The sequence below is a fragment of the Elgaria multicarinata genome, chromosome 4 (assembly GCF_023053635.1).
Source record: "Elgaria multicarinata webbii isolate HBS135686 ecotype San Diego chromosome 4, rElgMul1.1.pri, whole genome shotgun sequence".
NCBI lineage: Eukaryota > Metazoa > Chordata > Lepidosauria > Squamata > Anguidae > Elgaria > Elgaria multicarinata.
This window is the reverse complement of record NC_086174.1, coordinates 56,162,081-56,185,895: the sequence shown is the minus strand read 5'-3', so window position 1 is coordinate 56,185,895 and position 23,815 is coordinate 56,162,081. Positions and strand designations below refer to the sequence as shown.

The following is a 23,815-nucleotide window of genomic DNA, read 5'->3' as shown; positions in this document are numbered from 1 at the left end:
GAGGTTGCCATCTAAGGCTAATAGCCACCACATGAGGGGATTTTTGTTGGGTCTGCGGTGGGGAAGGAAAGGGTTAACCCCCACTCCACGGTTGCTATTAACAATAAAATAAAAAAACCACAGTACTTCCAGGTTTAGTGCCCGGTATAGCTTGGCTGAGACTTTGGCCTTTGGAGTCTACTTACATTCTCCTTCATGTATTTTTAACTTCTGTACTCACAAGAAAGGTCTACCACATTATCCATCTTTACAACAAATTTTCAAGCATCTTTGCCTTAAGTGCTGCCTTTCTGTATTAACACATCAACCAATTCTTAAGGCCAGCTATTATTAAGATGGCCACGCTCCTCAATTTCTTCTCGTTTCATCTCTCATGAATATGAGCCTTTCTACACGAGGCTCTAGTTGTGTGCTCGTGATCGCTCACTCATGGTAGTTTGCGGGTCCTTTATATGACGTTGTCATCCTCTCCTGCTCTTTGCAACCGTTATGCTGTGGTTTTTCCCCTTAACTAGGTAGTCTGCTATTTAGAAAACACATTATAAAGCCCCATGTAATCGTGCAATTCTATTCCACAGTGCCATCTAGTGGTTGTATAATGAAACATGAGAAAGAACCCACTCACTCCTGGAAAAATGGAGCCAATCTAAATTCTGTAAAGAATCCAGAAGAAGCCTGGTAAAGGTGTGGGATAAAAGCCTCATGTAGAAATGCCCTATAATTAATTTCATTTTTAAGGTGGAAAAGATGCCACACATCAAGATGCAATTACCTAGAGGAGCTAATTTCTTTTGTCGTTTTGCAGGCTTCTCAAGCCACAAGCTTGGTCTACAAAAATCATCACAGTGTATATTCGTACAGGAGCCTTTCACAACTGGGCGCTGTCCAGATATGTTGGACTACAATTCCAATCATGCCCAACCAGCATGGCTGGGAATGATGGGGACTATAGTACAAGACATCTGGAGGGCGCTTAGTTGGAGAAGGCTGCCCTACACTGAATACAAGGTTTCAGGCAGGATGTACAGTACAGAGGCCCAAAGCAGCATATGATATTATACCATGTTGAAATATAGCATGAGACATTGCATAAAAAATATAACCAGTAAGGCTCTGTGGAAGAAACTATTGCCTACGTGAGAAGCTCTTTTATTTCCCTGGTATGACTACAGTGCAATAAGTGCTAGGTAATCAAGACACGATATGGAAAAATAAATATTCTAAGTAAAAAACAACAACAAAAATCTTTCAGTCACTCTTTCAATATGGTCACAATGAACATGCTACAGTGCTTCCAGTCACTGACACTGCAATCATATACATGCCTACTCAGAAGTAAACCCCACTGAGTTCAATAGGACATACTCCCAGGTAAGAGAGTATAGGATTGCAGTCAGAATTACCTCCGCATTTCACATCCCAAAGGTGGCGCCTATCTTCTTAACCATGCCACATATGTGCTACAAAGAGAAGTCTTTAAATCAAAAGAGCTTTGTAAGCTGAAGTCCACTCAAATCCAGTCAACTGCTGAATATCGCCTGCTATAGTGGTTTCACTTGGATTACATTTATTCTTGTGCCAGTGTATCTGGTACTGTCATCTATTTGTTGAGTGTCGTCGCTGGTGATAATGAAAATGATTGAGGAAGAGCTGAAAGTCACTTTCTTCTTTGGCCTGTCCCTCGCCTTCTGGGACATGACTATGGGCCGGATTGGTCTTTCATTTCCTATTGCTGGTCTGTCTTTCAAGCTCCTCTGGAATCTCAGGAGGCGAACACAGAAGAGCTGCATAAGGCATCGTCGAAACTGCAAGGAAAGGAAATTATAGTGGAAGTCCAGAATTCAGGAGGCCCATTGTTACACAACATATTCAAGAGGGACATTGGAGCCACGTAAAATCTGTACTGGCTCCAAGAATACATGCTTGATGGCCTTGCTACTGGAGGTTCACAAGCATATGAAGGCTGCTCAGGTTTCATTTCAGCATCACCTTGGCTACTGGGTATCTCCGTGCATCATAAGTGGGGAACATGTGGCCCTCTAGATGTTGGTGGACAACAACTCCCATCACTCCCAATGGTGATGGGATATGTAGTCCAACAGCATTCCCCCAGCTGTGCATGACAAGCTTTATTGGCACCAACAGAGTAATTCTATAACGGTTTGATCAATGCATCTCCCTCTCACGTTTCTGATCATACCATTTTGAAACGTTCACCTTGCTCACCACGTGGTGGTGAAAATAATGGAAGACTCATAAAGTTCAAGTGCCACTAAAAAAAACAACTACTTTGAAGGTGGGAATTATCTATGATTTCACAATATGTAGGATTAGGTCTGTTCTGAATTTTCACCAACAGACAGTAATTTTTTCTAGGACTGGGGTGAAGCATGTGTGTAAAAAATGCAACACCCCCCCATATAAACAGGTTTATAGCTGTTTGCAGCCACTGCTCAAGGCTCATTTTTAAAGCAAAGGCTGCTATTTTCCAGTGTGATCCCACCTAATTGGGGATCCATGTTGTGAGTATGAGAATGTCAAACCATCTTTTAGCCAATCAGATTTTGCTGCATGGTAACAGAACTTTTAATTGAAGCATGGGGGGGGGGGAGGGGGAGGCATGACTCTGCATGGATGGGCAATGAAACTGCCAGAGTGGCTTGAAAGATGTGGGAGGGGGATTAGACTAGTTGCCTCAGCAAGAGAAAACACAGGAACATAGAAAGCTCCCCTAATACAGAGCTATGAATCCCCTAATACAGAACTAGATGGACCTATGTTCATTGGTCCATCTAGTTCAGTACTGTCTACACTGATTGGCAGCTGCTTTCAGGCATGAGTCTTTCCCAGCCCGAACTGGAGGTGCTGGGAATTGAACCCGGAACCTACTGCATGCAAAGCCTGTGAGTCTCCACTGAGCTGTGGCCCTCTCCCCCTCCCACACAGGGCGAGGGCAACGAAAGGACTTTGCCAAGGAAATGAGGACTTTTCCTCTTCCACTGCCCCATTCCCCAACCTTGCTTGAACATTTGTGTCAGGACCTCTGATCCAATAACTGAAAGGGTGCCCTTTTCCATATGTATTAAGAATGTTCATACAAATTGGCTTCCCTTTTATTGCACTCCTCAGCTATAACAAATTTTGGGCACTTCCATTATTGCTATTAGATTTCAGTAGAAGCTGATGGAAGACGTAGGTACTGAATAGTACATTGGAAATTAGCACTTTAAAAGCTAAATGCAAGGCTCTTTATTTCCATGGTCCAATTAACATGCCATATATATATATATATATATATATATACACACACACACACACACACACACACACACACACACCTGAGTCTATCTAAATGTATTAACAGATATCCATTAACAGATATTAATCAGATAGCCAGTTCCTGATGAAGCATTTCCAGTGTTGTTCTAAATCAGGAGCTGGATCTAGTGACATCTTCAATCTGTGGTGACCAAAATCCATCACTAAGAAGCTCTAACAGTGACTTTGTGAACGGGCTGCAAGTATATTAACATAGCACAACCTCCCCCAAGCTGGTTCTGTCTGTATCTTTTGTACTATAATTCCCACAATCCCCCTCCCCTGCCAGCATGGCTGAGGATGATGGTAGTTGTAGTTCAGCACATCTGGACTACAGGCTGAAACAGGGAATCCTGTTGTCACCGTCTCCTTCTGCTGTGCCAGCCAGTGTGAGAAGGAATGCTGCCACCCCCTGGCAAACAAGGAATGGTAAGAAACATCTGCCTGCCCAGGAGTGATCATGGAGCATTTTCCCTTCAATGCTGGATTGGCCAGCTGCCCTCGGAAAGGCCAGGGAAGCACAGCATGAAATACAGCTAGATGTAGATTTCAGAGCTGCAAGACTTGTCAGTTGGGGTTGTCTTTCCTTTTGGGCTATTCCCATGAATATATCACCACTAGGGATGGACGAATCTATCAAATTCAGTTTCTCTCAGTTTCTCATGACCCCAATCCTAAATCCATTCCATCCCATTCCCACATCAGTTTGCATTTTGTTTTAGAATTCCGCACAGAAATCTGTCTGCATTCTCATGTGCATTTCTCCTAATATGTGCATTCTTGCCATCAATTTCCCCTGATATAATGCATTTCTGAACATTTTCACTAATATGCACATTTCTGTGCACGCTGTACCCTAATAAACACACTTACGTATTAATTTTTTGATCCGAGAACTGCATTGCAAAATTTGGAAAATTGTAAATAGCAAAAGATAACTGCATTTAAGTTTATGTATTGGTTCAGGAAGTGTGAATTAGGTAGTTTCGCATTAACTAAATGAATTTCTATCCCATCCATAACCCATGCTGGACTCAGGCAGTCTGTCTTATGCCTTTTAGGATATTTTTAAAAAATTATTCCTGGAAGCTAATGACCTCACATTATCAATTTCACTAAGTCTTGTCTAAGTTCATTCAAAGGAGTACTCAAGATGAGGAACAGTCATGAAAGAGGCAGTTTATGGCGCCAAAGAAACCTATAAATCTGATCTTAACACTGCCAGCACAAGAAAAAAAACCCCATCATAACACAGCTATAATAAACAAGTGAACTTGATTTAGTAAGTATCTATATTGTGGAAACAATATTCGTTAATGTTGAGGGGTGGTGCAATTCAGAGAGTGTATTTTCTTCTACGTTTGCTTTACAGGGCATTTACTCTGCTCTAAAAAAACAAACAGGGAAGTGCTCTTACAAAAACAGAATCAAAACTGGAGGATCACAATGTCATCTAAAGAACCCATAAACCATCATGACTAAAAATCATGAGTGCTCAATAAATGCCTCCAGTACAAAAACTCAACATCCTGCCTAAGTCTTGTGGGTCCCATTTTCCATAGAAGTTCGGCTGGCCTTGAGCCCCATCTCTGAGGAAGAGCAAACCCTTTCTTGCCTCCTGTCCTACCACTAAATGAGAACACACACTTGGGAGATAACGGCTGGGATCACACACCACGCTAACCCATGGTGGGTGGCAATCTAAGCTGGGTAGGTGGTTGTATCAACAACCTATTGTGCTCCTGTCAGATGATCAGGCAAATAAGCTATGCAGAGTAGTTTATTTCACCCACCTCTCGCTTCTCCTCATCCTGCAGTCCTCCTGCCAAGCCAGGCAGCTATCCCAGCTTCCTCTGCAGTGGGAATAGAAATCGTTTGAGAGGAGCAGCATGGCGGCAGCATTTTTGGCCGTTCTTGCCGAGCAGCTCTCTAAGGGATCTCCATTATCCCCACTGCGTGACAGACAACATGCTAACCAACCATAAGTAAAATAACCCTTACTGAGAACTGTGGGTTATCAGAGTGGCTTATCTGGGGGAAATAACCCACCATGCGGGAGGACAGGGACGGGACACACCCCACAGAAAGCATGCTAACCCATCATGGGTTGTTCCAGAAAATAAACTATTATGGGTTAGCATGTTGTGTGAACCTAGACAATGTGTAAGTTTTGCCTGTGCTCCATTTGGGAGAAAGAGTCTCTGTACTGCACAATGAATAAGATGCTCTTTTAAATGGCTTACCTTTCTGCTCATGAAAATATAGATGACTGGATTGTAGGCAGTGCTTGATTTGGCAAAAAAAGAGGGGATGATAGCCACGGTTGGAGTGATAATGTGACCATACCCATAGGCTATTAGAAGAGAGACCATAGCATAAGGCATCCAACAAATCAGAAATGTGGTTATCATTAAAAAACACATTTTCGCCACTTTCTTCTCGTATCTTAGGATTTTGACCACTTGGATGGCCTGTAAGTCTTGAACGCAACGAAGCTGAAAATAAAAGAAAGTGATTGAAACGCATCAAACAGCACTTCAGCTAATCATCTCTCTTTAAAGAATTAAGTCATGATCCTTCCCACCACCTGATGTTTGGCCCTTGTGGTATCACAAGTCCCAATGGAACCCTTCTCAGCACATCCGTACCACTGGCTGAACTAATCTGAAGTCTGATCATCTAAGACAGGGGCACAGAACCTCTTTTAGGCTGAGGGCCAAATTCCATTTTAGAGGGACTCTTGAGGCCTGCATTCCAGTGGTGGGTGAGGCAAAGGCAAAAGCCCCCCCCCCAAATACTAGTATATTTTAGCTTAAAGCGCTTACTGCCTGTAACTAAGCCTTAGGAAAGGCATTTCAACCTTTTAGGGTGGGGTGACAACTGAATACAAGCCAGGAAACAACAAAACGATCGATGGTTGGGGGTCAGGGGAAGCGGGTGGGGTCAAGGGAAGAGGGGCATTGCTTTCTGGTGCACCCCAGAGGGGCAGATTGGAACTCTTGGAGGACCAGAATTAGCCCCTGGAGTGGAGGTTCTGCAACCTGATCTAAGATAAGCATAGTATGTTGCAGGAAAAAGTAACGAAGAGCTTCATGGGACCTTAAAGAGTAACATGCTTAATATGATTCAAACTCTAGTTCATGAAGACGCAAGCCAGAATAAATATTAGGCTTGGATCCAGTCATACTTAAGAGAGGTTCCACTGATTTCAATGCGGCTGCTCTGAGGATGACTGGATGCAACCCTTAAGACTAAGGTACCAAAAGGCTCTGTTTTTATTTTGTTAGCCATTTTTGTTCAGGAACCACCAGTTTAAGAAATCACTGGAAAAACTAAATTATTTCATAAGGACAATTCCTGTTGTTTTAACCTGTTAGGATAAATTTGCTGTTCCAGAAATTCAATGTCTGGGTTTCCAAGATTATTTTTATTTTATTTTTAACTGGTAGATGGCCTTGTTGCAGACAAAGTGCTTCCCTTTATTTGGGTACAAAAATCTTTCTTTGGGTTCAAGATTTTGAACCCAAAATCTTTTGTATTTTGGAGCTCACAGCCCAACCTCTGCTTTGTACTGAGATTATTGAGCTAGTTACTTCTCTGCTAGTCTCATCAGTTTGCAGTGATTGTTTTGTGACTGACCATGCCCACCATGGCAGTGATTTTATGAATGAGGAAGCCTCACCATGGCAGCCATTTTGTGTGAGTGCCCACGACACTCAACATTCCAAATGTGTCCATTGTCCCAAAAAGAATTGGACCTCTGCTCTAAGTAAAGAAAAGTGTTTATTTTATATTGTTTTCCCTCCCCGCCCATCCCCCATACGTCTCAGTCTTTTTACCCAAATCCCTATCATTCCTTCTCCCCTTCTTCTTTCACACTTTATTTTGGGCCCTATCTCCAACTTCCAGTTTCTTGCCATCCATCCCTCCTGCTGCTTTTATATTTACTTCTTCCTATAACAGCTTCTCTTTCTTATCTCCTTCCTCTTTATTGCCAGGGGTTTTTTTTAAAAAAATTTTTTACTAAAAAATACTAGCCTTGCTCTCTAACCAACTCCTGCTGTCACAACCTATCATGCATGATGTGGCCATGGCAGAGGTACTGGGCCGTCTGTATCCCTGAGACCCACCTGAAGGTGGCTGAGCCCCACTGGTGGGTCCTGACCTTCAGTTTGAACAACACTGCCTGAGAGCAACCTTTCCCCACGTTTTAAAAACACTTTGAAAATAATATATAATGTATAAATATACTGGGGTCAATGAGATACTGTGGAAAATTCAGAACTACAAATAGATTCTTCTCTATATTTAGTGACATCACTGCCTTATTTGTTAATGTGATCTTAAGCACGTTTACTCAGATGCAAATACCACAATGGGACTTACTCCTTTGTAAATATGTTTAGTATTACAGTCTTACTTTAAATGCATTTTCATTGATTTGTGATCCTTAAGTCTTTCTTGGAATCTTTATTTACTGCTCACTGAGCATTACTGATTTTTACCATGCCACAATGCATGCTGGAAATAAAGATCATTCAGTGCAGCCAACCCAAACCTCAGCATTATTCACAGCTCAATGATTTGTTCCATTCCCCTTTAGGAGAGTAACACTGTGTACTGTAGCAGAAAAAAAAAATCCAAAAGCCATAATATTTGTGTTTACAAAAAAAAAAAGGTTTCCTTCAAATCAAGGATATCAAATTCAGCAGTTATATTTTGCTCTCACGTACAACAGGGACTAAAATGTGACAGGGAGAATGTGGTCAAAAAAAGTAAAGCAAGTTAGGAAAACAAGTATACAGTCATCTTACCCACATAAAGCACATTTTGATGGCTCTTCAGCAATCCAAGCTACACTTGCCAATTTGAAGCAATTGATTTAATCAACTCACCATTCGTATCGCATAAAGAATATGTCCATAGCAGTAGGCCATGATTCCAACTGGTGCCACAAGACAACCGAGAAAGAAAAAGAGGACAAAGGAAGAATCATTGGGCTCTTTTGACCTCCAGTCCACTGAACAACCTAATCCATGTATTTCTAGCGTGTAGTGGTTCCAGCCGAGAAGAGGTGCTCCAGTCCAGGCTAAGGAATAAAGCCAGATGTACGTGATCGCCCGCCAAGACCACGAGAAATCAATCACTCTTGCATGCACTACTCTAATGTAACGTTCATAAGCCAGGACCGTGAGGGTCATAATTGAAACAATTCCTGCAGGGAGACATAGAAGAAAGCATGTCTTGGTCAATCATTTTAAACTCTCTGTTGTATTTGTTTTGTATAAAGGGTTGTGATTTGCTGTGGTTATTTTATTGCCCTGTAAACTTTGTTCAGCATGACAAAAACAAACATTTGAATGATTGTATAAGCAAATAATCCATGTTTCCTGCTGTTGGCATCTACAGTTCTACTAGTAAACTGTTAACAAATGACACCTATTACTTACAGTTAGTACCACCTTAGCATCAACTCAATAAGGTTAATGCATTCCGTTAACCATTTTGTGGTTAAGCAGCATGGTTTAGCGCAGTGGTTCACAAAGTGAGTGGTACTGCCCCCTTGGGGGCGGTGGGATTGCATAGGGGGGGCATTAAGGGGCAAGGGGGTGGCAGGGGGGCACTAATAGGCAAAGGGGAGGCAGGGGGGCACTCGAGGTGGTCTTTTCCAAGAAGCGCCTCTCCAGAAGGTCTTAAAACCCAGGGACATTTTTATGGGAGAAGGTAGTTTGGTCCCAAGCCATATAGGGGAAGAGAATCCACACATGTATTTATACCATTTAAGAAGAGTCCTTTTAACAGTGAATTGAAATGTTTCAAAAGCACCCAAACGCGAATGAAGAGACATACCCTGCTTGGTGTGCCCTGCCACGCCGGCTGCAAAACAGAGGCGTTCGCTCTCTTTTCTCTCCCTTCCTTGGCAAGCCTGCAGCGGGTGCTTCCCATTTAAAGGGGCCGCGCGCAGGGGGCACTGGGCATGAGTTTGTGGAACCAAGGGGGCGGTTACCTGAAAAAGTTTGGGAACCTCTGGTTTAGTGTGTTGTCTAAATGGGGTCAATATGTTAGTTGAAAAAGCCACCCTGCATCTGAATAATTACTTTTGTCCATACTGATTGGAAGATGACAGGAGCTGTAGTCCTGTACATATAGAGGGCACCAGGTTAGGGAAGGCTGCTACACACACTTCAAATGGACTATTCAATGGAACTTTAAAAGAGAAGTAAAAAGAATATGAATTCAGTATAAGCCCCACACCACACGGGTGATAAGACCGAGACTGAGCAATGCCACTCTTTACGGTCAAATGTAGGATGATAGTTTACAATATTACAGCTATTATGTAGAACAGCTGTCCCCAACCTGATGCCCTCCAGATTTGTGGACTACAATTCCTAACCAGCACAGCCCTACTGATTGGGGAAAATGGAAGCTGCAATCCAATATCTCTAGAGAACACCAGGTTCAGGAAGGCTAATTTAGAACAACTTGGGCTATTTTCTTTCCTTACATGCTGCATCTCAACGAACACAGTGTTTACTTGGGTAGGTCGTTTGTTATCTGTGATTTCAAAATACGCAAAGGGCATTTGCAACATGAAAAAATAGTGCCTTATGAAAGATGTACATGGGTAGATTAAAGTAATTTGAGAAATCACAATGGATTAAGCAGCCATTCAATTCATATAGCTCCTTTTAAATATCAGAGCCAAGGTGAGTCATCTTTTCTCAGTTTATTTATACGTGCTGAACTAGTCTCGGGAGCAGATTTAGGGTCTGCTAGCCATGTGACTGTTGTGGCACCATGCCAGGGAGCATCAGTCATGGGATCTACACAGCTATCCCTTCACCAGCAGAAACAAAGAGTGGAAACAGTTCATATGGCATAAGTAAATGCAGTTTTTTCAGAGCTTAGCCTGCACCTTTAGCATCTTACATAACAGGGCTAAACAGGAGTGAGGGACTGTGCAAGGAAGTCAGAATGTGGGGAAAGGGTAATGTTTGGACATATGAAGCTGTTATCAAAGTGACTCACTGATAAGCACTGACAAAAGAAAACCTGGCAACTTGTTATGAAGGGCATGTTACTCTCACGATTGATTTGCTTTATCATCATCATCATCTCCCTTTTTATTGGGTTTAACGGTTTGCTCCACACTGGACTTGCTGCAAATACTTACTCTTAATGCTCCAAAGCTTCCCAAGGCTTAGGGAGGCAAGAGCTAAATATAGCCCAGTCTTAAGCAAACACTGTTCTACAAGCTTCGATGAAAGCTACGCCCCATTAAGTTCTGTACATCAAAAGCACCTGAGCCACTATCTTTGGCTTCTGAACTTGCCTAGCCTTTCAGAGAGTCTTCTAACTAAAAACTCTTCCCTTACTTTTCTCTTACAACTTATCCCCCATTTAATGCTATGGCCTACGCTGTGTGCTCATGTCAAACAACATGCAGACATTACCCTCAGTATGGTTGTTCTATGTAGCTTGGATGCAGTACTACTCTTCATGCAATGGGTGAACAGGAGAGGCACCTTGTAACTGTCTTCCTGCAAACTAAGATGTTTAGACTGTACTCTTTAACTGTAATGCACCTCACCCTAAAGAGGAATCAGCTAGCTATTTATAGCGCACAATGACTTGATATCAGAAATCATTGCAGGAGATCTATTTCCTTCAGAGTGCTCAAAAGCCCTCACTTGTGGGGGACAGAAAGGTTTTTATTAGCTATCTGTATATTTCTAGTGTGTTTTTCCCGTCAAAGCAGAATGGATTTGGGCTATACATTGAAAATGTAGCTGCCCATCACCCATCACTTGCCACCATTTGTAAGCCCCAGCGCCTGAATTACAATTGGTTTAGTTTTTCAAATATACATTCTTCTTTTAAAACTCTTCCCTGACTCTCTTCTTCCCACAGCTCCCTCTTCATTTTTAATGCCCCCACTTTTATCCTGAACTGCCTTTCTCCAAGTAACAAATGCAACAAAAAGGTGATAACCTTAACCTAACACAATATAAATGAAAGCAAGGAAGTTAAGGAAACAGGTTAAAAAATGCAATTTTGTAAACTAAAATAGAATGTTAAAAGTAACATACACAGAGCATTTCACATGTACAATGATACAACAAAATAATCAAACTGCTAGACAGAAAATGCTCAGTAGACTTAATCAATTTGGCCAGACGCGTTTCGACTCTTGGTCTTCCTCAATGGCCAGTGTGCCAAGCTGATTAGTACCGTGGGCTAATTTTTCTCGGGACTGACTTAGAAGTTCCAAACAATATAGATACTCAGATGTCATTTCCCACAATATACGGTATAATTCCAAATATTAAAAGGAAGCCCATAGAAGGTATTCTAAACAGCCAAAGCTCGCAAGCACATTATCGTGCTTGCAAGCAGTGGCTGGGCTTCCCTTCCTCACCAGAGATAGCCTTGAGGGATTGTGAAGATATTGCTTCTATTTTGGACCAGGGTGGAAAGAATTTAAATAAAGGCAATTCAAACCATGTTTAAACCAAATTCTTCACATATTTCAATATGGTACGAATCTGACTAGTAAAACATGTTAATTTACAACTCAATACCAGAATTTAAAACATAAAGGAGAATATATCTCCAGTGAGGATCTCTCTTATGGCCAGAAGCCATGAGGTTTACTGTGCCAAAAGTGAAAGTAAATCCAGGAACTTTAAGCTGTGTCTGTATTCTAGTATCTTACCTTTTTCTTTCCAGTTCACTCCACTGTCCTTTCCTATATTGTTATTCTGTCCTATCACCTCTGCCTTGCAATAGTGCAGCTCCATGACCACATAAGCACACAACAACAACTATCCTATCCAGTCTGGGTCTTTCCACATGTGACTTCAGTCAGAATAATACAGAAATCTGCCTTATACTAAGATCAAACCATTAGTCTATCTAGGCCAGAATTGTCAACACTGACTGGCAGGGTTTCAGGCAGGAGCTTTTCCTGCCTTACCTGGAGCTGTCAGAAATTGAACCTGGGACCTTCTGCATGCAAAGCAGGTGCTCTACCACTGACCTATGGCAAAGCTCAGAACTTTTAAAAACAAAGTTGGTAGTTTGGCTGAACAGAGACATTTTTATGAGAGGAAAAACTGAAATGAATGCCCATGTCTCATGTATCAGTGACTCAATGTTTGTTAATTCATTTTTAAGAGACAGTATAGGTTTAGCATGGTAGTGACTATGGCCAGATCTACACCAAGCAGGATATAGCACTCTGAAAGTGGTATATGGAATGTGTCAATGGGCCCCAACAGTTGTCAGTGCACTTCAATACCGCTATAAAGCAGTAGTGTGACTTCTGCCTCTTATATACTGCTTTCATACCGCTTTCATAGTGCTATACCCTGCCTGGTGTAGATCTGGCCTAGGTTTAACTATAACTGCGCTATTTTTTTTAATGACAGAAATATAGTTTATTTTCTAAAAACATAAAAATCTGATTTAAATGTATTATATTTTATTTTTATTCTTTAGATGGTCCAACGCTCCAACTCTGTACAAGGCAGCTTCTTAGGTTCAGTCCATCACTGCTAGCAAAATACTGGGAAGGCTATATGCCCTGTCTAAACCAGCTCAAAACATCTGGTGCCCTCCAGATGTTTTGAGCTAAAACTCCTATAATCTCTGACCACTGGCCATGCTGCATGGCAGTCCCAAGACAACTGGAGGGCACCAGGTTACCTACCCTTGAGGAAGGTACACCATGTAGTCCATGGACCTATAAGCAGTGTTCAATGCACATCTATACAATCCCAAGCTCCTACTATCATCCTAAAAATCTCAATTTTCCTCTGTGTAAATAGGGTTCTCTTACCCATGTCTGCAGAGATAGGCTTGAAAACAAAAACATAACTAAAGTGATTCTGCAGCTGGAGGGGGAAAAAAACACCATTTCAACTGGTTTGTTCACTTTTCCATTTCTATTCCCCAATGTCAAGATAGCAGACCATTAGGGATAGTTTCAACTGCAAGAATTACGTTAGGGAAATGGAAAATTCTATGGGAAAGTAATTTCACAGATCACTGATTCTATGTGTACAGACTGACCCAGTTTCTAAATACAACCTTGTAAATTTGCCTTCATTTCTTTAGGAACAGCTTTCTTATTTAACACTTTGTTGAATTCACTTGCTTGAGCCACATGGATCCTTGTCTAAACTAATCCCAAAGTCAGGCAAGTACATCTAACAAAGTGAAGCAGATTACTACTGGTGGCACTATAGCCAGATGAAATAGGTTTATTTGCCCCAGTTTAGGAAAGTGTGTCTGAAGTAAACAACATAATTTATTAATGCATGGAAGATACCATCTTGGGGCAAGAAATTGCATGGAGATGATGATCCTTCCAGCCCTTTTAAATCAAGAATTCCAACACTTCCTTGAATAAACAGAAGTTGTACAGTTATTCATGTTAGTGATATTTGCACGTCAGAGGATGAAAGTCAGCTTAAATAGTTTCCAATGGGAAGAACAAAGAAGTAGTCTTGCCCTCCCCTGCCTCTGCACTTGCTGTCAGGTTACGTTATGATCTGGTTTACGAAGCACTGTTATATAGTGGCTCCAATACATCTTGTAAGGACAATGTCAGAAGATAGTGCTCAATGCCCTACCACTGAGCAATAGCCTTCTCAGTGGCTGCACCCAGCTGTGGAATTCCTTGCTTAAGGAGGTTACGTTGGCTCCCTTTCTGCTGTCCTTCCACTGGCAAGCAAAGCCCTTTTTATTCAAGCAAGCCTTTGACATGGAAGCGGGTCTGTTGAGTTGGGTGCCGTTTTTACTCTGTTATTGTTGTAGTTTAATTGTGTTTTTATGCATTTGTTTTATTAGGGCAGTATCCAACTGTGCCATTCCACTAGCACAAATGATGTTGTGCTAGCAGAAACTAGATTCTGAACTATGTGCAAGAAGAGAATCCAACTAAAGTTACATTTGCAGAACTGCGGTTGCGCAAGTGTAAAGCACAAATCCTTGTGCAACAGATTGAGTCAGTGGAGCGCCACTAGGGCTATTTGAGTTTGTGGAATGTTGCTGCTGGATACTGCCCATTTTGTTTTAATCAAGGTTTTATCTATCTATCTATATTTCCAGTCCTAGAATTGTAAAATACCCTGAGTGCCATTTTCTTGGTAAAAAGACGGGGTACAAATCAATCAATCAAAAATATTACATATAAAAAGATTAACACAAAATTTAAAAATCAACATGGTGTCTATATACCCTGCAGCATATACTGAAAGAATGAGCTAATTATTATTGCTTTTTGTCTTCTTTGTATATCAGTGCAAAATAATTAATTACAAGATGTCTGTCAAATTCAAACCAAGTCCTTTAGCTTAACTGATTAATGGATCAGGCTATATGACAGTTGATTATGCGAGGGAGACTGGAGCAGGCAGGCACCATCGGGGCCTGCTTCAGTTGGACACCCCCCCCCCACAGGGCTAACTGCCATCTTCACCCTGTGGGGAAGAAGATGCGAGGGAGACTGGAGCAGGCAGGCACCATCGGGGCCTGCTTCAGTTGGACCCCCCCCCCCCAGGGCTAACATCTTCACCTTGTGGGGAAGAAGGAGCTGTTGGTTTGCCCCTCCATTGGGAGATGAGAGGACGGAGCAGGGCCTTCCCACCAGCCTAAGCAGTCTCCTTAATTTCTTTTTATTTTCTCCCTCTTCCCTCCCCATCCACTTTTCCTTGTGTGTCGTGTCTTTTTTTTTAGAATGTAAGCCTGAGGGTAGGGACTGTCTTCTTTACTGATACATTGTAAGCCGCTCCGAGAGCCTTTTGGCTGAGGTGCGGGATAAAAATACTCTAAATAAATAAAAAATAAATAAAAAAATTATAGATAGATAGATAGATAGATATAGATAGATAGAGTGTTTTCATCATCATTTAGAATAGCTCAGTATTTCCTACAGTGAATGGCAGCGGCTCTTCAGGGTTTCAGATGGGGGTCTTTCCCAGACTTCCCTGGAGAAATGGGCCGGGTGCTGCCATTGCGCTGTGTGCCTTTCCAGAATTCAAAGGTAGGCTTTCTCTTGGCACATTTCCAACACCCAGGGTGGGCTTGAACCCTCACCTCCTTTTTACCCATTGAGCTATCAGCCAGCTGATCAACACAGCTCATCCATTTTAGCATATCAGGATGGGCATTATAGTGTTCCTGGTGAGCAGTGGAATAATACAATTGCATTGCCATATATCTGGATTGTAACTGTGATGAAAAGCTAAAATCCTTGCCTTGGAATCGATGCTACCAGTAACTCCATAAGCTGCATTGTGGTGAATTAAAAATGGTTGTTTGAATCATCCCTAAGATACCTCTTAATGTCTCATGTTTTTATGTCTGGGTTCACTTAACATTTGAAATATAAGCAACTATTTCAAATGACACAGTCTGTTCTTCCCTGCAGAAAAATGTGTAGCCCTTGCATAGTTCAGACTTTGCCAGCTGTTATTCATGGATGACCTACATATGAAATTTCAGTGCTGAGCACTTGTGACAAGGGCTGCGATCATAAGCATGCTTGCTTGTGTTTAGGACTGGGATATAACGGGATTACTGGCTGCAGAGAGTCAAGTGTGTCATTTTACCTTTTTCGTGCAGCTTTCTGGAAAATTGGATGCGAGCTGCATATAAATACTTTATTCTTTGCTACTATTGGACATGTAACCTTCCACTTTTCCAATAAACCTCAGCAATCTCCCCAATTTAGTTTTTGCATTGATAAAAATAGATAAGAGCATTATATTCAACCATGATATTTCACATCTTTTTCTCCCCCACTGGTCAGCTTTGCAGCGCTACATGCTGAGATTTTCAAAAGTGGCTGGTAATTATAGATACTTGCAAGATCCTAAGTCCAAAAACACCCTGTTGGTGGAGACTTTTAGTTCATTGCTTCACCACTTAATTATTAGCAGCATATCTGAATAGCAAAGGGATAGCTAGTGTGGTGTAGTGCTTAGAGTAAAACTGGGGAGACCCAGGTTCAAATCACTACTAAGCCATGAAGTTCGCTGGGTAACCTGGGACCAGTCATTTGTTATTTGGATGTAATTCTAAACCAGCCTTTCTTAACCTGGTGCCCATCAGATGTTTTGGACTTCAAGTCCCATCAGTCCCAGTTGGCATGGCCTATGGTAGGGAATGCTGGGAGTCCCAAGGACAAGTGGCATTAATCCTCAGACTTATGCACTGTATTATTCTGACTGAAGTCACATGGAGGAGTATAGAAGCTTTGGCTTCTGTTTTAGATTAATTGCAGCTTATTGTGACATCTGCACCCAACAACTGGTTAATCATAACCATAGTTTCTGAAGCTGGTGTATTTCAACAAACCATAGTTGAGTTTAGCTCCAGTTTGTTACAGCTTGTGGTTAGTCTAAAACAGTGGTTCCCAAACTTTTTCAGGTCACCGCCCCCTTGGTTCCACAAACTCATGCCCAGCACCCCCCTACCCTACCCTATAAAAATCATTATTCAGAACAGCGGTTTTCAACGACCCACTAAGGAAGATAATAACAATAAAATTCAAAACAGTAGCAATTAATTGGATATTTCTTATCCAATTAATTGGATATTTCTTATGGGGAGAGGCAACGAGTGGGGTGCCGCAAGGCTCAGTCCTGGGCCCAGTGCTCTTCAACATTTTTATTAATGATTTGGACGAGGAGGTGCAGGGAACGCTGATCAAATTTGCAGATGACACAAAATTGGGTGGGATAGCTAATACCCTGGAAGACAGAAACAAACTTCAAAGTGATCTTGATAGGCTGGAGTGCTGGGCTGAAAACAACAGGATGAAATTTAATAGGGATAAATGCCAAGTTCTACATTTAGGAAATAGAAACCAAAGGCACAGTTACAAGATGGGGGACACTTGGCTCAGCAATACTACAAATGAGAAAGATCTTGGAATTGTTGTAGATCACAAGCTGAATATGAGCCAACAGTGTGATATGGCTGCAAGAAAGGCAAATGCTATTTTGGGCTGCATTAATTGAAGTATAGCTTCCAAATCACGTGAGGTACTGGTTCCTCTCTATTCGGCCCTGGTTAGGCCTCATTTAGAGTATTGCGTCCAGTTCTGGGCTCCACAATTCAAGAAGGACGCAGACAAGCTGGAGCGTGTTCAGAAGAGGGCAACCAGGATGATCAGAGGTCTAGAAACAAAGCCCTATGAAGAGAGACTGAAAGAACTGGGCATGTTTAGCTTTGAGAAGAGAAGATTGAGGGGAGACATGATAGCACTCTTCAAATACTTAAAAGGTTGTCACACAGAGGAGGGCCAGGATCTCTTCTCGATCCTCCCAGAGTGCAGGACACGGAATAACGGGCTCAAGTTAAAGGAAGCCAGATTCCGGCTGGACATCAGGAAAAACTTCCTGACTGTTAGAGCAGTGCGACGGTGGAATCAGTTACCTAGGGAGGTTGTGGGCTCTCCCACACTAGAGGCATTCAAGAGGCAGCTGGACAAGCATCTGTCAGGGATGCTTTAGGGTGGATTCCTGCATTGAGCAGGGGGTTGGACTCGATGGCCTTGTAGGCCCCTTCCAACTCTGCTATTCTATGATTCTATGATTCTTCAAAATCCAATTACATTTTTTTAGTTTATTCAATTAAACATAATTGATGAACTTGATCCAGTGATACCTTCTTGTCAAAGCCTGATAGTCATTTAGCAAGAATATTAGATATCACATTTAGTAACTAGGGTAGAGTACCTCGCTATTCTGTAAATGCTTAATGTGATGGATGGGCTTGATGAAGTGATACCAGTTTCCCAATGTCTGGTTTAAAGTCACTTAACATGAGTCTTAAATCACGTTTAGTAATCTGGAGTCAATTTCTTTGCTTGGAGAGAAGTAGGCAGACCCCACTACAACCACATTCCACCAAATATGACGTTGGAAATACAACCAGGAGCTTCTGAACCACTCTCCATAGTGCAGGATAGCGATCAGAAATTTCCTTCTGTAACCAAAACTCCTGGTACGGAAAAGACCACCTCGAGCGCCCCCCTGCTGCCCCTTTGCCTCTTAACGCCCCCCTATGCAATCCTACCGCCCCCAAGGGGGCAGTACCGCCCACTTTGGGAACCACTGATTTAGACTGCCAATATTTTTAATATTTTCAGTATATCCAATCATGTGCCTACAATGGAGCAAAATGAATAAATTTGGATCACTGCCACAAATTCATTATATTAATTACAATCATGATAGAAGCACTGTCATAATGTCACCATAAATTACCATCACTATTTGTTTTGGGTTTGTTTGTTTTTAAAAGTCATGCACTGCAATCCTACTCATATTACTTGGAAATAACTCCGACTGTGCTCACTGGGATTTACTCCCTTGCAAGTGTGTTTATGACTTCAGCCTTAACTTGCATCATTATATTATATTTACCTGAACTATAAGATGTACACATCTTGTAATTGGGTAATTTCTTGAAAGGAAAACATCATATTAATGCCTACTTTGTATGCAGGGTTACATTGACTGATTTTATTTCTCTACTTGAAACTGGATTTCTCAGAACATTAACTCTTGCTGTTATATTACTGTGTTTACATAGTTCAATTCACATAAAAATCCATGTAGGTTTCCAAGAAGTGATGAACAGCAGTGAAACTACATGCTGAAGGAAGATGTTGCAGTTGTGACTTAAGAGTACATCTTGCCACAATGCAGAAAACAGCGTATTAGAGTGATTGGTGTGTGTTTTCCTATGGTACAAGAAGAGACAGAACTTGAATTCTTGTGTGGGTAAAGCATAGATCTGCACACAGTGGTAAATTTCAAAATACAAATGCTCATTGTGACAGTCCCCATAGCCAAGACTTCAAGAAGAGTTTAAAACCCCATATTAACAAACCAGTTTTCATCTAAACCAGGAGCAGGTCTTGTGTAAAGCTAATGGGTTTTTATTGCCCATTCAAAACCAAGCCACCACCAAGTACTTTGTATTACAACAGAGAACAAGGTTTTATTTTATTTATTTAAAACATTTGTATCCCGCCCTATATCATTAAGATCTCAGGGCGGCCTACAGATAAAAGCATACAGTATAAAACAATAAATATGCACTGTTAAAAACAAATTAAACCATTAAACCATGAACCAATAAATATGCACTGTTAAAAACAAATTAAACCATGAACCAAATTAAACCATGAAAACAATATATAATTTAAAAGCAGTAAAAGCAGTTAAAACAGTTAAAACAATGTGCCATCTTATATTGTTGCTGAGAAAATTTATTTTCCTCCAGCTACTGTGAGGTTTGCAAGCTAAGCTCAGAGAAGGGTGGTGGATGACATCAGAGTCCTTCCTAATAAAAAAAGTGCCAGCGCCTGGGCTCCACTACACCACTGTGTATGACTTTCCTATAAAATTAAACTCACCCTCTGCCCAGTAATACTGTTCAGCATTTCTAACAAACCAACAATTTCAATTACAGTAGCAAAAACAGAAAAGCTCCAAGACAACTCACATAAGTACATTTGTTTGGACTAATTGCTGGTTGACATATAGGCTGGGTATACATGTGACTGAATGAAGGAGAAAATCCTAGCTTAGCTCCTCCCTGCTGGCCATGTATAGGGCCAGCATCAAGGGCAGGCGTGGTTGGGCATCTCCTGAGGGACCACACCCAAGCAGAAGCCCCTTGGAGTTGCTTCTCCTCTTCACCGTTACAACCAGTTTGTTCACCTGCCTTTCGCTCTGGCCCAGATAACAGCGGTGGTAAGAAGGAGGAGCAGTAGATGCTACTGTCTACTGGCTCTCTGCCTATTAAATCAACAAGTGATAGGAATGATGAGAAAGAGGAAGAAAGGCAACAGCATTTGGTGACAATGGCAGTGAGAAGGTAGACTCACAGAGGGTGGGAGCCCACTGAAAGTGTCTTGCCCAGGGGCCCTCAAAAGTCTGGAGCCGGCACTGCCCAGATATAACTTCTAGTGAGAATCAGGACTACATTAAAGTGCCTACATAAGCAGGTTGAGATTTATCTAACCCTTTTGGAGACGGGCAGATCCTGCAAATGCAGCCTCCTTGCATAAACACTTGCAGGGGGGAAACCCAGAGTTCTCATTAAAGGCTGAGGCTCACTCTGGCATGCTGCTATGCAAATAATCTGTGTAAATCATATTGATTTCAATAGAGTGTACAATTAAGTGTGCTTAGGACTGCATCCCTACAAACAGTGCACATATACACGTTTATCACTTCTGATGCCTGCAACATCAAGCAATGTCACGCATGTGTGAAAAAACTACCACAGATCTAATTTTCATTTCCCCTGTTGTGACTTCAAGTGGGGGGCGAGGGAAATCAGTGAAGTTATTTCATACATTCAGAAATGAATCACTGAGACCTGGTTTTGCATGTCACAGTGGCAAATCGTGGGTTAATTACGTGCCATGCACAAGCCACTTCCACTTTGCATAAAGAATCTACGAACACCCCACTGGTAGGTTATTAGTGTAATGTCCAAACCCAGCCATTCTGTGTTGTTTATGGCTTAAACAAACCAGAATTAATCTAATAACCAATCATAGATTAACTCTGGGTTGTTTAACCCACAAACAGTCCAGAGTGTTTGGGTTTACACATCACACCACAAGCTACAAATGTGCTGTTGATGCAAAGCAGTAGAGGCTTGCTGTGACTGGCTTGTAGGTGGTGTAGGAATTCAAATAGGTGGAGAAATAGGAGATATGAATGGAAGGTGGAAAGTTATCTGATAGATTTGAGGAACTGTAGAGGAGATGATGAAATGTTAGATGAAGTTGGTAAGGAACCAGTATATTAGAATGAAAATGGAGAATGATGTAAGTGAAGTTATTATACTGTAACTAAGACTACAATGACTACTCCGTGAGATCTGCAACAAAATGTGGTCCTACTTAGTGTTTCATCCAGCCATGCTTTCTTTCTATTCTACTTCACAAATAGTTTGTTCCACCCACCCACCCCATCAGCCAGAATTCTGTGACCACTGAGCATGCTCAGTATCCACAGGGTTGTTTTGAGGCCATCCCCTGCTTAGTTGTTGTCTTACAATGGGGTTGGTGTTTTGAAGAGGGGGGAGTGTTGGACTTTTGCAAACTTCAGGGTTTTCCATAGTCTGCCAATGTGGGTGATGCGTTTTTAGCTACATAAACAATGGCAATTACAGCCTGAACATCAGAAATAGAGGCAACGCTAATGTTTTATACAGCACCACCAGTGTAGACGACACCTTACAGAGTTTAACAGACAAGCCGGTGTATCATATGTATAGTGGGACTGATTCCTTCTACGACTTTTGGATAAGATCAAGTGCTGGTATGGTGAGTATTCCTAGCAAAGTAAAAGATATTGGGGGAGAGGGGAGAAGAGTAATCCTCCAATGGAGATATCTGCAAAATCGAATGACAGTGTACGAGAGGTGACGTCTCTGGACCATAGGGAATGACAAGGAAACCTGGAAAGTATGCAGGAGGAAGTAGTGGCTGAGCTATATAGCATGCAAGGATGTTTCCACAAAGGCACAGATCTTCAGGTTAGTTCTGCAGTTCCATGTGATCTAAGCAGCACTGTTGGTCAGCTGTGCATTGGTTCCATGTTGACACTCACATTAAGAACAGGAGCATGCAGCAGATCACACTGACTAAGTACCATCAGCTCATGACGGAGCTGTCCTGGTGTTAACCCAGTAGTCCGTACTTTATGGAACCATTCCCTCCTGCTTTCCAACACAGAGTGATCAGAGTGAGATCTGAGGGCAGCCCATGGGGATGGAGGAGAAAGGAGAACACCTGCACACCAGAAACCAAGATGTGGAATGAAAGTGATAACACCATGATGAACTGAGGATTAAGATGAATTACCAGGGGTGAGCATAAAGGGAGGATCAAAAAGGGAGCAAGGGCATAAAGTGAAAAACAATGTGGGATTTGGGGGGGGGGAGGGAGAGATGTGTGGAATTTATAGAAGCTCCTAGCTTAATCCCAGGGGATCCTATTTTGCAAGTTACACCCAACAAACTCATCCTAATAAGGTAGCTATTATAGGGGAAAGGACATCCTATCTCATCATTGAAAACCATTAAAGTTGTCCAGGCTGCAGATTGCCTAGGAACCCTGCTCCCTAATATCAAATGCACAAGAACACACTGCAAGTTATTCAGTGGCGAGAAAAGTGTGCTCTGCCCATGTTCAGAGGCACGATCCTTTGCAGCCCTACAATAAAAGGTTTCAGGGACTGAACTCAAGGCATATTCTGGGCCAGGTGATGATAATCCTTACCAGGGGGAGGAAAGAAAAGAAGTCAGTGCAGGCGGTGAGCTGGCGGATTAGGGGATAGAAAAGGTCAACTTGAGGAGGAAGGGCAGTCAGTTATCCCAGGAGGGGCAAATGGAAGAAATGGCCTGCTAGGATGGCATCTTCCTTTCCCCTCCTAGATACTAAAAAAGAGAGACGTTCATCTGAATCCTGAGTTTAAAAAACCCCACCTAATACAGGCTGAAAAGCGCTGAGGGACACTTCCGCGGGCACACACACATTCCAAACATGATAGCAATGGTAATGGCAAGACAGAAAGCACTCTGCACATACTCAGAGGTCCACTCTTGCGGTTAGAGCCACACGCCTCGAAGCTTGGACGCCACACTTTGCACGTGCTCAGGGGCACTCTTGAGAGATCAATCCCCCACGCCCCCAGCTCGTGCGCGCGGTGGGTCGCCTTACCGAAGAGGCTGTTGCTGAAGCCGTCCCACACGCAGCCGGCCGCATCCCAGACCCAGTGATTCCTGAGGCAGGAGAGGAAAGTGAAGCTGACGCCGAAGAGCGACACGAGCAGGTCGCTGAGGCTGATGTTGACCAGGAAGAGGTTGGTGGGCGTGCGGAGCCGCTTGAACTTGGCGTAGAGCACCAGCACCAGCAGGTTGTTGCACAAGCCCAGGATTCCGATGGTGGCGATCAGCAGGGCGAGCAGCTCGTAGGTGCCGGCGCTGAAGGGCGGCCCCGCGTCCGACGCTGCCGGCTCCTGCCGCTGTTGCTCCAAGTCGTGCTGCTCCACCGGCGTCGGCTCCAGGCTGCTGCTCTTGCTGCTGTTCCCGGAGTACATCGCTCGGGGTTGCTGCCCGCTCGCCCAACTCCGCTCATTCACATGCTGACGCCGCTGCACTTGGGCTCCGCGCAAACTGCTTTCGCGGCCACCTCGGCTCCCTCACGCGCCCGAGTCCATTGGAAAGCAAGCGTCTGTCGCGGCTCTCAGCATCTCTTGGCGCCAAAGACGGGGAAGGGAGGAGCGAGTGGCCGGGGACGGCCTCCTTCCCGCCCACAACGCCCAAGAGTCTCGGCGGCCCGCCCGCCTGCCTGCAGGAGAGAAGCTTGGAGAGCTGGACGCGTTTCTTTGCAACGCCACGTGCCCAGTTCGGCTCGCCTCTGGGTCGGAGTGCATGGCAGAGGGCAAGG

General features: G+C 42.8%; 1 protein-coding gene across 1 annotated transcript; it reads right to left on the bottom strand.

Moving 5' to 3' along the window:
* Positions 1-1,404: 1,404 nt before the first annotated feature.
* On the bottom strand, positions 1,405-23,465 carry OPN3 (opsin 3). The gene is made up of 4 exons (XM_063125414.1): positions 23,087-23,465; positions 8,214-8,533; positions 5,562-5,813; positions 1,405-1,805 (listed from the first exon to the last, which is right to left on the bottom strand). The coding sequence occupies exons 1-4, from the start codon at positions 23,463-23,465 to the stop codon at positions 1,542-1,544; spliced, it is 1,215 nt and encodes a 404-aa protein (XP_062981484.1). The 3' UTR covers positions 1,405-1,541.
* Positions 23,466-23,815: the final 350 nt, after the last annotated feature.

Bases quoted from the DNA above. Each gene is read 5' to 3' on its own strand.
- OPN3 (XM_063125414.1), bottom strand. From the start codon at position 23,465: ATGTACTCCGGGAACAGCAGCAAGAGCAGCAGCCTGGAGCCGACGCCG. The intron at 8,534-23,086 runs GTAAGGCGACCC...GTCTCCCTGCAG, and splicing joins CTTCAGCAACAGCCTCTTCG to GAATTGTTTCAATTATGACC. The intron at 5,814-8,213 runs GTGAGTTGATTA...TTTTATTTTCAG, and splicing joins TTCTTTATGCGATACGAATG to CTTCGTTGCGTTCAAGACTT.